This window comes from Aythya marila, assembly GCF_965140915.1.
Source record: "Aythya marila genome assembly, chromosome: 7".
NCBI classification, from domain to species: Eukaryota; Metazoa; Chordata; class Aves; order Anseriformes; family Anatidae; genus Aythya; species Aythya marila.
Genome location: NC_139048.1, coordinates 25,875,249 through 25,888,472, shown reverse-complemented (window position 1 = coordinate 25,888,472; position 13,224 = coordinate 25,875,249). Strand labels below are relative to the sequence as shown.

The 13,224-nt window shown below is 37.3% G+C and overlaps 1 protein-coding gene across 1 annotated transcript in view; it reads right to left on the bottom strand.

The window, feature by feature from the left end:
- Nucleotides 1-13,224, bottom strand: part of RET (ret proto-oncogene) — an 83,549-nt gene that overhangs the window by 18,840 nt on the left and 51,485 nt on the right. Inside the window, exons 7-11 of the mRNA XM_082765284.1 lie at nucleotides 8,652-8,910; nucleotides 7,465-7,590; nucleotides 6,794-6,904; nucleotides 2,881-3,000; nucleotides 1,071-1,327 (exon numbers count right to left, since the gene is read on the bottom strand). Of these exons, the coding sequence (XP_082621410.1) occupies nucleotides 1,071-1,327; nucleotides 2,881-3,000; nucleotides 6,794-6,904; nucleotides 7,465-7,590; nucleotides 8,652-8,910 (873 nt within the window). The remainder of the gene's footprint in view (nucleotides 1-1,070; nucleotides 1,328-2,880; nucleotides 3,001-6,793; nucleotides 6,905-7,464; nucleotides 7,591-8,651; nucleotides 8,911-13,224) is intronic.

Below are 13,224 nucleotides of genomic sequence, written 5' to 3'. Positions count from 1 at the left end.
TTACATTACCTTAAAATCACCTTCTTCAAAAAAAGGCTGCAAAAGCAGCTTGTGGATAGCATATTATATTTACAGGAATTAGAAAACGTGTACAAATGAAACATGAAGCAATGCAATATAAATGCTTGCTTTCAGAATAACTGTGAATATGTGACTGTAGACTTCACTGAGAAGTAAATTAGTTTTACTCAAGGACTAAGGCTTTCCCTGCAGAGTCCATCAGACACAACAATCCTCCTCTTAGGAAATGAGAGTTATCAAGACTTACAGTTATGAAATGGTGACAGATGTACAAACCAGACCAGAGATGAAAGTACACAGAGCGCAAGGCCTGTGAAGACGTCAATATCTAGCATGCAAATAAAGCTGATGTTGCCACATGTCACAGAAAATGGCAGCGTTTCTTTACTACATTGGTCCATGAAAACACACCAGCTGGCAAGCATCCTGAATAGTATGTAACTTACCAATACAGAAGAAGCTAGATTAAAGATATGATAATATAACTGGGCGAAAAGCATAGGCACCATTCCCACATGACCTGACACCTACCGTGTGTCTGTATAACAGAAATCAGGAACAGATGTCAGCTTTTTTTCTTTCTTTTTTTTTTTTTTTTCCTCCCCTAAACTTATCCTCTGTGGAATACTATGGCTTATCACAGAGACTACAAACCTGTGCTGATTATTAGACTATTATTTTATTTTAACAATGTTAAATGTAACAACTTTAACAATTATATTACTTTAAAAATGTTAAAATTAAACCACACCATCAAATGTAGAGTTACATTTAGAAAAAAAAAATGGCTTAAATTTGACCCATTGTTACCTTATATTAGAATGGAACAAAAGCGGCAGAATATACTGGCCTTGTGCAGTAAGTTATATGATTTATTCAATTACTCATTAAGTATCTGTCCCTCTGTACATCACTTCTGTTTTAATCATTTGATTTGAGTGTTTCTATAAGCAGATTGCACTTCTGTAACATTTTCTACATGCATAAACACCATTCTTTAGGAACAACACAGACATGAAGAAGTATATACAAAACTATATCAGACTTACTGGTATTTTAAAGGTGTCTACAGACACTTGGTTCTCCATGGAATCTAAAGAAGGCCGACGGACATTAGTAGAAGAATAGCTGATGGGATAGGACTGGGCCGGGCGCCGGAATGTCATTTCTGCAGAGGCAATAGGTGGCTTTGGAGAATTTTTGTGGTAGCGATGGATGAAATATGAAGAAAGCAGCACAGAGATGATGAAGGACAACAGCACTGCCCCTGCTATGACAGTCTTGCACACATCATCACATAGTTGCTCTGTGGATCAAGAAGAATTTATTAGAACTTTGTTGTTTCCTACTTCAGCTTGGGCAGTTCACATGACACAGGTGTGACAAAGAGAATTCAAAAACATTTTTAAAAGCTACAGGAAAACCTAATAGCTGATTTTCTCTTTTGGGCACCAGCAGATAATCTTAAGCAGATAAGCTTAATTGCCTGTGTAAAATGGAAGGATAGCTATCTTGAACTGATATTCCTTGTCTTTACAGAATTAGCTACTTCTGAGACTCTTCTTTATGGTCCAGCCTACCATATACTGATCTTCTGATACTACTTCTATCTCTGGAGACCTGTGACTAGATTTCACTTGTGGACAACAGTTTATATTAGAACCCTTCTGTCCAAATAAGATCATTTTCATATATTAATTTTACTTCATTATGATGCCAATTGTTGTACATAAGAAAAATACTTCTCTTCATCTTTTTCGATTCTAAAGAAAGAGACTTAGAATATTTGTATTTAACAAAATATTGTTTGTGAAAGGATTTCCTTATGCTGCAACTGCTTATGTAATATGCATTTTTTCCTCCACATTTACTACTTCTCCTTTTCCATAAGGACTTTTAGTGTCTTTCTTTGGAAGCCAAATTATGTAAGTGCCCCTAAACATCATTCTTTTAAGGCTGCGTGTTTCTCTCTGAAGGAACTGAGAGATTCAACATACTGTCCTTGCACTGCTTACCATGAGATAATTCTGACCTCAGATACACAGTTAAGTTAACTACATCTGCAAGCTGTACCTCAGAACTAAGTGAAACAGCATAATATTTTTCTGGGATGTAGGGGCAGGGGGAAAATTTATCCCTTCTCTTTTTATGCCTATAAAAAATTTACTCAAGAGTGAATTGGGGTATATTCTAAACAATTCAGTTTGAGAGATGTAAAATATTTGACTTTATGTTTCTTACTAGCAATAGTAAAAACAATTTTAAAATAATAGTATTTAATCCCCATTAATCTGCTTTAAAGAACTGTATAAAGCTTTTTATCTTTAAACAAAGGTGAATGAATAAAGTAAACCATTCTTCCTCCTAAAACAATGGGTGTAGGCTATATGACATTTGATAGCTGAGATTTTCAGAAATGATTAGGAGGCTGGAATTACTTGAAAGTAATAGAAGTCGGTATTCTAATTCTCCTAGGTGTCTTTGCAAATATCAGGTGAGCCTCACTGAAATGCAAATACTGCTGAAAAGCAAAGGATGGCCAACTTGTTTTTCATGTAGTAATGGATAAAAATGAACTTTTGCCAAGGACAGAAACAACCCCCTCTGGAGATTTTCAGTCTCCATGCCAGAAGTCAAGGTGCTTGTTCTTAATTAATTTTACATTCCCAATAATTATAGTTAATAATTATCTAAAGATATTTTTATTAAGATATTTTAAAGATACAATAAAGAACCAAATATATTGCTAATTAACGTGCCCATAAGTTCAGATTGTTGCATGTATATAAACATGGAAGACAGAAGATAGACACAAAGGGAAAGATTAATATGAGAACAGCAGATATTGTTTAGACTTACCTTTTATATCATCTTTCTCGCAATAACAGTTCTGTTTTGGGAAGCAGTAACAAATCCCATGTCCTGACTTAATTCCAAGATTTCCAGTGCCTTTCCCATGACCACCAATAATGTTTCCACCTAATTAAATACAGAAACAAGCTAAAATTCTCATGTAGTTAAAGAAAAAAAAATAAGGCTGAAAGTTTTCCATGGGTTTATCCTCACATACATCTGTAAATTTGCAGCACAGCACAGTGCAATGATAATGACAGGGATTCTTGAGAATTAGGGTAGATTCTAAATGCTGAAATTTCTGAGGTCCTGAAATGAGGGGATCTTGGGTGGCCCGAATATCAGCCCTGATTAGCTGTTCTTCCTGTTACAGAAAACTCTTGATTAAAATTGATCTTTTATACAAATAAAATAGTTCTCTTTGCATTGCATTGTTAGAATATGTTCCTAATTTCATGTAAACTTTAAAACTATGTTAAATCCCGTTATTTAGTGCCAAACTTCTACCTCAAATGATCATCTCATGGCTGTCCTTAGTTTTGTCAAAAAACATTATGGTTCTGTATCAGTGAGGTCTTCTCACATTTTAAAATTCTCCCTAAAGTATCTTCTCTAGTCTATTTATTTTAGTTTTTCTCTACCACTGTCTTCAGGTTTTTTTTATTATGCATGAGATGATGTACAGGGCAGTGTTAGAGCATACAAATCCAGCAAGCAGTCTACAGGTTGAGTTCTGTTCCTGGTTCTGATGCCAATTTCCTCTTACCTCTGAAAAGTCAGCATATTGTTCTATATATTATTTGTTCTATTGCAATTGTAGATAATGATACTTAATCACTTCTGTAAAGTGCCAAGAAATAATCTAGTTAAAGCACTAAAAATAAACGTCAAGTGTTTAAAAAAAATTCATTACTAAAGAAGGCATTGTTTAATAATAAGAAACACTTCCAGAACTACTTGATTTTGAGCAGGAGATGATCATGCAGAGTAAATGCAAGGTCAGGCCCAAACTGTATTTCCAATTAAATATATATATTTTTTCTGTATATAGTATCAAAGTGACCATTAGGTGTCACGTTTTTCATGTATAAGCTGCCTTTAATCACAAACAGCATTGCATTAAGAGATATAGAGAGCAAACCAGTCAAGACCAACAAATTTATCTGCTGTTCAGAATAATTGTCTAAACCATAAAGGGATTCAGAAGGTTAACAAGATATGTTCAATACAGTCTTATTACTTCAAATCATTTTCCTCCCTCCTAATTCAATACAAGAGTGAACGACTGTTTCTTTTCTTTGGATACGTAGCGAAAATTGAGGAGAAGGATATTTTGACAAAAGGAAAGCAAACATACTTCTCCAAAAAAAAAAAAAAAAAAGGGAGACTGGGACTTAGGTATCCAAGCAAAATAGACAGATTTTGACCATCTTTCCAGAGAGACTTACTAAAATGTATGCACCTCAGCACATTAATTTGGGAAGAGACTGTGCTGAGTGCTGAGTCACTGCCCTCTGTGCTGACACTTGTTTTGAGAAGTGTGGGTGTTCCCAAAGCTCTGTCTTATTCCCACAACCAGCCAACTTTCTCTGTTATGAAGAGGTGATGAAATAAAGTTTCTGTTAGCCTTAGAAAAGGGTATTCATTTATATATACATACATACATACATATATATATATATAAACAGTATGTATCTGTGTTTGAAGACCTGGAAGAAAGGGGGAGCAGAGGATCAGTAGATCCTACCTAAATGGCTCTTGATCAAGAGATTTGAAGACAAAGGTTTTTTACATAACAAGGAAAGAAGGAACACATCTTTACTGTGGGTATACACTGGAAACACGGAGCTTCCTATATGTATTCCAGAAGTCCATAAATGTATTTTTCACCAATGTACTGCTGGTAGAGAAATTCCAACACTGTTTTGAATTGTGGGGTATTTTACGTATTCACATTTTAAATCATTGCCTTGTGGTGGGAAAGAGCTTTCCCTACTTCAGGATAATTTGGAAAAATGAAAAATGTAATCCTATCCAACACCATGTAGAAACTCCAGAAATTCAAAAAGTAAAAACAATGATTTTCAGACAAAACCAAAGGCAGTGACCGATTACTGCCAAAAACATAGCAAGGTAGAAGCCTAAGGACTGTATTTTCTTTCATTATCAGAAAGTCAAAGTTCAGAGGAACCTACAAAGGTAAGACATTTACAAATATTTAGTTAGATTTGCACACCCAGCCCTGAAGCAGTTTGTTATGACAAAAAAAGTGCTTCATTTAGAATGCAGTTAGGTTGCCTCTATTTGATAGGCACAGCCGCAGCACCAGCTGTTTCAGCTGACTGCCCTTGAATTTAATATTTATAGTTTTAGTGTGAGAAAGCAATTCTGAGACTCCAGCACACAGCTATCATAATGACAGACGAATTATTAAAAAAAAAAAAAAAAAAGTATTTTAGCAACCGTGTGTACTTAAAGAATATCCTTGATCTTAATGCATCTGGGGCTTTTCTATTTATTACTTGCCGTTTATTTCCAAAGAAACGTCCTCTGCCAGGAAAAGCTGAAATAACGGTACTTCTGCACCTCTGAGCTCCTAAAACATGCTCATTTCTCTGTCTGTAAATATACTGGTTTTGGGCACTATCCCAGGCTCTGAATTGCATTAAATTACATATAAAATTATCCAACTCAGGCATTAAAAAGGCATACATAACATCTTGAAAGCTTGTCTTGCTTGCCTGCTGCTATTATCTAATAAGACAGTATTTCTTTCAGGCTCCTGTCACAAATATTTCCACTTCTGTAATGGCAACTAATTCCAGTTATTACCAACAACAACCAAAAAAAAAATCAGATGATCAGAGAAATTACTTTCATTCACTTCAATCATTTCTGCCACTCTACAGAATGTTTTTATGCACTCTAATGAAATAATGTCATAAAAGTCAATTAGAATACACAATCATATTCTTTCATGTGCAAAATTCAAAAGGTGCATATTTATTAATTCATTTTTATAGAACAACTTCTGTCCTAGCCCATGATATACTAATAGTTCCTCAAAAACTTTTTAAAATTTAAACGTGGAGTAAAGGATGCCAGGGCCAGGAGAATTACTCAAAAAAAAAAAACAAAACAAAACAAAAAAAAACAACCATCAGATGCTTACATGTTTATTCATTCATTAGATACTGAATGCTATGTAAGTGGATCAAAAAATGATCATCTCATAGAAGACTGAACTTGCTCAAGTACAGTACATTTGGTATCTTCAGGGTGATTTGTGACCTTGCAGGTATGTGTGTGTGAAATGCAAATAAATGTGTTGAAGAAAAACCTGTAAATGTATTTCAGTTCTTCTTCTGTAAATGCTGTTCATGTGAGTCTCTGCCAGTATCTTCAAATAGATAGGGTGTTGGATCACTTCGATAGTTACTTGTCAAATAAGTCCAGATGCATTTCTGAAAGTGATCCTTCTTAAGCACATGTATTTTGAATGGAAATTTATTTCTTTTTACTTACTTAGTAAATAGTGAAATAGTTTAAAGAGACATGGTTTCAATTTCAATGTGCTACAGTTTGGAAATACGGCATTAACCTGCCTAAAATCAGTATTTTTTTCAGCAAATATCTTCAATGAAGAACACTACCTGCAAATTAACAGAGGGAGCAGAACAAGAATTACTGAGAAAACCTTATGTTGCCATCACTGAGAGCCAACAGGTGTTAACCTGACTGGCTTCAAAAATAAGTCTCCATAATCGTAACATTCTTTCATGATTCATCTGCAGGTATGACAATGCATATATGGTACATATGTGGAACTTGTAAAAGTATCTGGGCTTAAGAAAGTAGAGCTTGATGAACAGCAATCAGCTGCAACACAAAAAAAAACAATCCTAAAACATTTCCATACTTGTACAGTCCTGGGGGCACACAGCTGGATCTTTGCTCTCAACCACATCACAGGTGCCATCTGGACAAGTCTTGATACTTGGGGTGCATGTGGAATAGTTTGTGGTGATTCCTATTAACAGAAAAACAGAGTTATACAAATACCACGAGGCTTTGAAGGAAAACTTATTGCATCTGCTCTGTGCATAGTGACACACCAAAATACAGGTAAACCTTACGTTTATTTTAAACATCTGTGAATAATTATAAATACTGTCCCGTGTTCTAAAGTAACAGGACAGACAACAGATAAAAGCAACTGGAAGGAATATAATTTTCATTGTGTTTTCTGATTTGTGTCTTTGATAGCCCTTTGGGTAGGTCACAGTTAGAGTGAGAATTACTTGAAAAAGAGGTAGGAGACCATTTTGTGACTGACGAGTAGCTTTTATGGCTAAGGACATCCCTACACAATTTTACATGTATTTGACTACAAAGGTTGTCAAAGAGAATTTGAAATGCTCAATGCAGTTTGACGGGACAAAGCATCAACACAGAAGAAGCATTGTTATGGAATAACCAAAAGTACTGCCACCTATCAGATCTGTGTCCAGCTAAAATAAATCAGTTTATAGAATTCCACAGATCAGTTACAACTAAACACAAACGTGATTTCAGACAACAGAAAAGTACCTTTCCCATTCCCCTGTCTCCACTGGCATCTTCCTGTTAGGACTCCCAGGCCACCACACTCTTCACATTCAGCATACCGCTTACTCACAGCACAAGAGTCCGGGCAGTCCTCTTCTTTTTTTAAAACTGTTGGGAAGAATGCTTGCCATCAGTTCAGTAAAAGGAACATGAATACACAACAAGTTAGCTCAAACCAGAAGGAAAATTCCTTTCTTTGGGGTAGGAAGAAAGGAGGTCACAGAAGAGAGAAGACAGAGCAAAGACTGACTGACCCAACTATCAATTTAAGTAACATTTTAAAAGTCCAGACGTTTCTCTTCTGTGAAAGTAAATATTAAGAACATGATGGCATAGTCATCTTGATGGCACACTGTCAATGCCTAGAACTGTAGAAACACGCTAAGGTATTTCTGGTAACACAACAATAGGGACCTTAGGTCACAGTTTCATACAAAACTTTTAATTAAGCAAAAATATTTTGTACTTGGGCTAATGCAGTAGTAGCCCAAGAGCACATGCTAGGAATGTGTGATTTCAGACAGCACAAGGCTCTCACAAAAAGCGAAGTTCAGGGTTTTGTTTATTCTTCATCAACCCATTCCCTCCTGACATAGAAGCTATGTTACAAAACAAGGAAACTGAGGAAATTATGAGGTAGAATTTTCAGGTTCTGCACAAAGTGAGATAATGGTTTGGAGAGAAATGGTTATGTTTCCTGTGTAACCCTCCTCTGCTGTGTCTGTTAAAGAATATTTCTAACACTCTGCCCTTATGGCCTTTTCAGTAAAGTGAGACCAATACAATTGTATCATTAATATTGAGCAAAATGTAAAGCCAAAATAAATAAAAATGGGAGAGGAAAGTTGCAAGAAAGATGATTAAAAACACTCAGGTGAAAGAACTATGGTTTCATACACGTGTGTATGCGTGTGTGTGTGTGTGTGTGTATAAGCATTAGAAATTACACATAGTGCACCACTTTATCTGCATAGTTCCTCAAACAAACATCTGTCACAGTTGGGTCTGAATCAAAACTAATAAAAACACAAAATGCAATCTGTATCTTGTAGCTCAGGCTCATGCTCATTGTTAATGCCATCAGTTTATGGATCACCGAACTAACTCATGACCTAATACCAGTAACACATCTAAAAAAGGAGATTGTTCTAATTGACTCAGGTACTTACGAGATCCTTCTAATACAATAGTGAGAAGTGTTTTGGTATGTTTCCTGCTCTGCTTGTCTGTAGCTTGAATAGTGTATTGTATTTCTTTGCATTCGGGTCTGCGTAGTACAGAGGAATCATTCACATAAAGGCTTCCATATTTGTCTTCTCGCCCTTGAAGTATGCTGACAGGGTAGCAGCTTATGTTGGGGGACAGTAACTTGTAGGTGATGTTCACACCACGGAATTTCATGCAGTTTTCAATACAGATTTTTCCTATCTAGGCTCAAACAGCAACAAAGAAGTCACAAAGAACAGAAACAAAACTGTACATCAAAAATATTCTGTTCTTCCCCAAAATGTCTTAAAGAAAACAGAGAATAGTTTACCTTCCACAGCTTAGCATTTATACATGATTTGACATTTTACCACCAAAACAGAACCTGAACCACAGAATTATCTAGGTTGGTAAAGACCTTCAGGATCAAACACAACCATCCACCAGACCTGCCAAGTCCAATCACTAAACCATATCCCTTTGTGCCATGTTTATATACCTTTTAAATACCTACAGGGGTGGGGACTCCACCATTTCCCTGGACTGCCTGTTCCAATGCCTGACTGCCCTCTCCATGAAGAAATTCCTTATAATATCCAATCTAAACCCTCCTCACAACTTGAGACTGTTTCCTCACGTCGTATCGCTTGTCACCCAGGCAAAGAGACTGACATTCACCTTGCCACAGCCTCCTTTCAGGTAGCTGTAGAGAGCAGTGAGGTCTCCCCTCAGACTAAACCCTCATTCCCTCCTCGAGCTCATTTTCTAGTCCCTTCACTAGCTTTGTTGCTCTTCTCTGCACATACTCAAGCAACTCAAATATTCTTGTAGGAAGGGATGCAAAACCTGAATATTTGAGGTGTGGTCTCACCAGTGCTGTGTACAAAGGGACAGTCACTTCCCCGATCCAGCTGGCCACACTGCTCCGGATGTAGATCAGGATGCCACCGGCCTTCTTGGTCACGTAGGCCCACTGCCAGCTCAGGTTCAGCTGGCTGGTGACCAGCACCCCTGGGTACTTTTTGTGCTGGGCACCTTCCCAGCCTTTCTTCCCTGAGCCTGTCCTGCTGTGTGGGGTTGCTGTGAGCCAAGCACAGCCCCCAGCACTAACCCTTGTTGTACATCACGCAATTGGACTCGGCCTGTCCATCTGGCCTATCCAGATCCCATGCAGAGCCTTCCTGCCCTTAAGCAGAGCAACACTCCTACTTAACTTGGTATTGTCTGCAAACTTGCTGAGGGTGCACTGGATCCCCTCATCCAGATCACAGATAAAAATGTTAAATAAAACTGGCCCTAGGACCGAGCCCTGGGGAATGACAATGGTGCCCAACCACCAGTGGACTGAACCCCATCCCCTACAACCCTCAGCATGGCCACTCAGCCAGTTCTTCACCCAGCCAACTGTACCCCAGTCCATGCATTGGGCAGCCAGCTTCTCCAGGAGACTACTGTGGAAAACAGCATCAAATGCTTTACTAAAATCCAGGTACACAACATCCACAGCCTCAGCTACTAAGCAGGTCCTTCAAATATCATTTATCCTCAGTAAAAACAAGAGGCTAAGGATTACCATTGTCTTCTGATGAACAGTGGAAACAGTAGAAAATTTGGCCCAGGGACTCAGCAATATTTGGTGCCTACTGCTGGTGGTAGGTCACGTCCAGTGAGAACATAACCCTATGATTTGGGAAAGTCTAGGTTCAGTTTCTGCTCTGTCCCAGGCCGATCTGTGAGAAAAACTTTGGATTTGCTTAAGAAAGCAAATGGTTCAGTGTGAACAAAGCCGAGATTCTTTTCAAATAAGACAGAAATAGAAATTGCTAATGCATAACTTTTGTAATAGCTACAGTCAAAACTTTCTGGCCAGCAGAGCCTTCTGAAAGCCTTAAAAGGAGAAAGGAACTCATTGTTTCCCATTTGCAATTTTTTAAACATTTTCATCTAAAAATGAAAATATGTGGATTTGCCATATATGAACTCCTGCCTGCCAGAATATCTATGCTAGAGCACTCTTCAGTCTGAAACAATCTATCTAAGCAGCACAGGAATGTAAAGCCCTGTCTCCTGTCCAGCTCCTACAGGAAGTGATCCAAAACTCTTTGTTTTTTCCATTTACTGGAGTGGGATTCAGATCAGATCCAGACAAACTGGCTTTCCTTGCAGAGAAAACCACAATGTGAAGGGTGGGGTATTATTTAAGGAGATGTGGTGATGGATTCTTTTCAGAGGCTTCAGTTAAGATGTGTTTGAGCATTTTTATTCAAGATAGTAAAAAAGAAAAAAGAAAGTTTTTTGTTTGTTTGTTTGTTTGACTAAGCCCTCTTCCTATGAGCCTGGACTATTTAGTCTGAGAGGAAGCTCTTGCAGTCCTAGAAGCATACTCTGTCATGGGATAATCCTACTTCATTCAACATTTCCCTTCACATGCTAACTGTTCACTTGGCACCATTTGTTTTGTTGTGTTTTTCAGTTTTTGGCATTTTTATTTTTCTTTGGTGTACAGATAGCATACAAAGACTACTAATGCAAGCAAAAGCTAGGCCATCACTGGTAGTTAGCTTCCACGCTGTCTTCTCCTGACAGCATGCTGGGACTGGCAAGACAAAAAAGAAGTGAAGACAAGACTGCAACTCTTCATGAATTCTGTCTACACAGGTTCCATCCAGTACCACGTCATCTTAGGTTTGGTGTTGCATTGCAATTGGCACTATTTTGCAACTGTTCCCAGTGATGTTGCTTTGATGCAGTAGAACACAGTTACATCCCATGACATTAACCTTTATATAGACCAAATAAAAATTGACCTTTCTTGCTGTCTACTCTGCCATAACTACTTTGTCCAGGCACCCTTTTACCAACAAAAGTTTCCTGCAAATGGGATGGACGTAACATACATTTAGAGTTCCTGAAGAACAGATTTTCCTTATAGTAGAGTGGGGCCCAGTTTTGCTTTCTTTTTATCACTTAAGGGGAAGCTAAAAATGCCCCTCTCAAACATTTTCTGCAGGAAAGAACAGTCTTTCCCATTTCTGACTGGTTTTTGATGCAGTTTTTAAGACACACAACAGTTAACACAAAAATATCATTACCAGCAATAGGAATGGAAAAATCCATCTTTTGAACTTCAAAGTTTAATAAAGTCTGGATAATGATAATGTTCCTCTTCACTGAATTCCAGGGACATTTAGACATATAAGCTCTTTAAAAATCTCAGTTTATATTATTCATCATTTATCTCAGTAAATGTCAATAGGGCTTTAAGTCCTTTGATAAGTTAAATGCCACTGGGCAAGCCTGTACCATCAGGCCATGCTTCTGTTATTCAATTCATTTAGCTGCTCAAATAGACAAATGGCATCAGCCCAGCAGTTAATCATTTCTTCACGCTCTTGTGTTTTCCTTAGGGCAAGAGACAGTTCAGCCTTCATATTGATTTGGCTCAGTACTTTTCCTCACTGCTTTGGCACATCACGGCTAATTATGCAGACAACTTTAATAACGTGAAGTGCTGGGAACTAAAATGCTTACATCGACTTGTACTCCAAACCTGACCACACTGTAAATTCAAATGCAATCTCAAAACTAAGTGGATGATACTAACTGATCAAGAAAACCATCTTCAGAGCCAGAATAAGTTTTCCATTTTGCTGGTCAAGAATCAGAACAAAAATCTCTGTGAATCTGCATGTAGGCAACACATCGATCTCCTACAGACTTGGGAGTTCTTCATGGAACAATCTGTTTTTCCCAGCTACTACTGCCACCCAGTGAAACCGCATGGCTACTGTAAAGTGTCATTGTTTCCAGAAACCCTAAAAATCCATGTCAAATGTTTGACTGTCCTGACAACACACCAGACTGGTATCTTTAAAATGTTAACATGGTTTTGTTCTACTGTTATGGAACTGAAAAATAATATATATTAAGTCTTGAAAAAAACACATTCAGACAATTTAGGGCATGCACAGATAAAAAATGGTTTAACCAAATTTAATTTGGACAACAGAGAATTCATTCATTAATTCATAACGTTTTTGTATGTATGTACATATTTGTAATGTCTTCTTGTATATATATACATGCACACATAAAAAAGGAATTATTTCATATATATTCATGCATACCCAATAGTCAACTGTCCCCCTTTTTGCAATTACAGTCATGTTGTGACATGCATGCAGTTGGGAGTCATTATTAAATGATAAAAACTAGGCTATAAGTATCTTAAGCACCTCATGTTATTTCTTTTTGGAGGAAAACCACTGCTCTCACCTTATCTCCTTGCAACTGTTTTCTACATCAGTGAGAATAAATCTTTCACAATCTAGTGCTACAAACAAGCAACTAACCCCTCCTAACATCACAGTTGTTGTGATCTGTGCAAAAAGCACAGTATGTGTTCTGAAATTTTTAAAAGACTGCAAATTTAGAAGTTGCAGCAACAAGGAATCACAAAGTGTCATAAAGCAGTTGTTTTCATAAGGAGCCCACTATGTGATCACTCAGAGGCTTTCTCATATTTAGACTATTCAT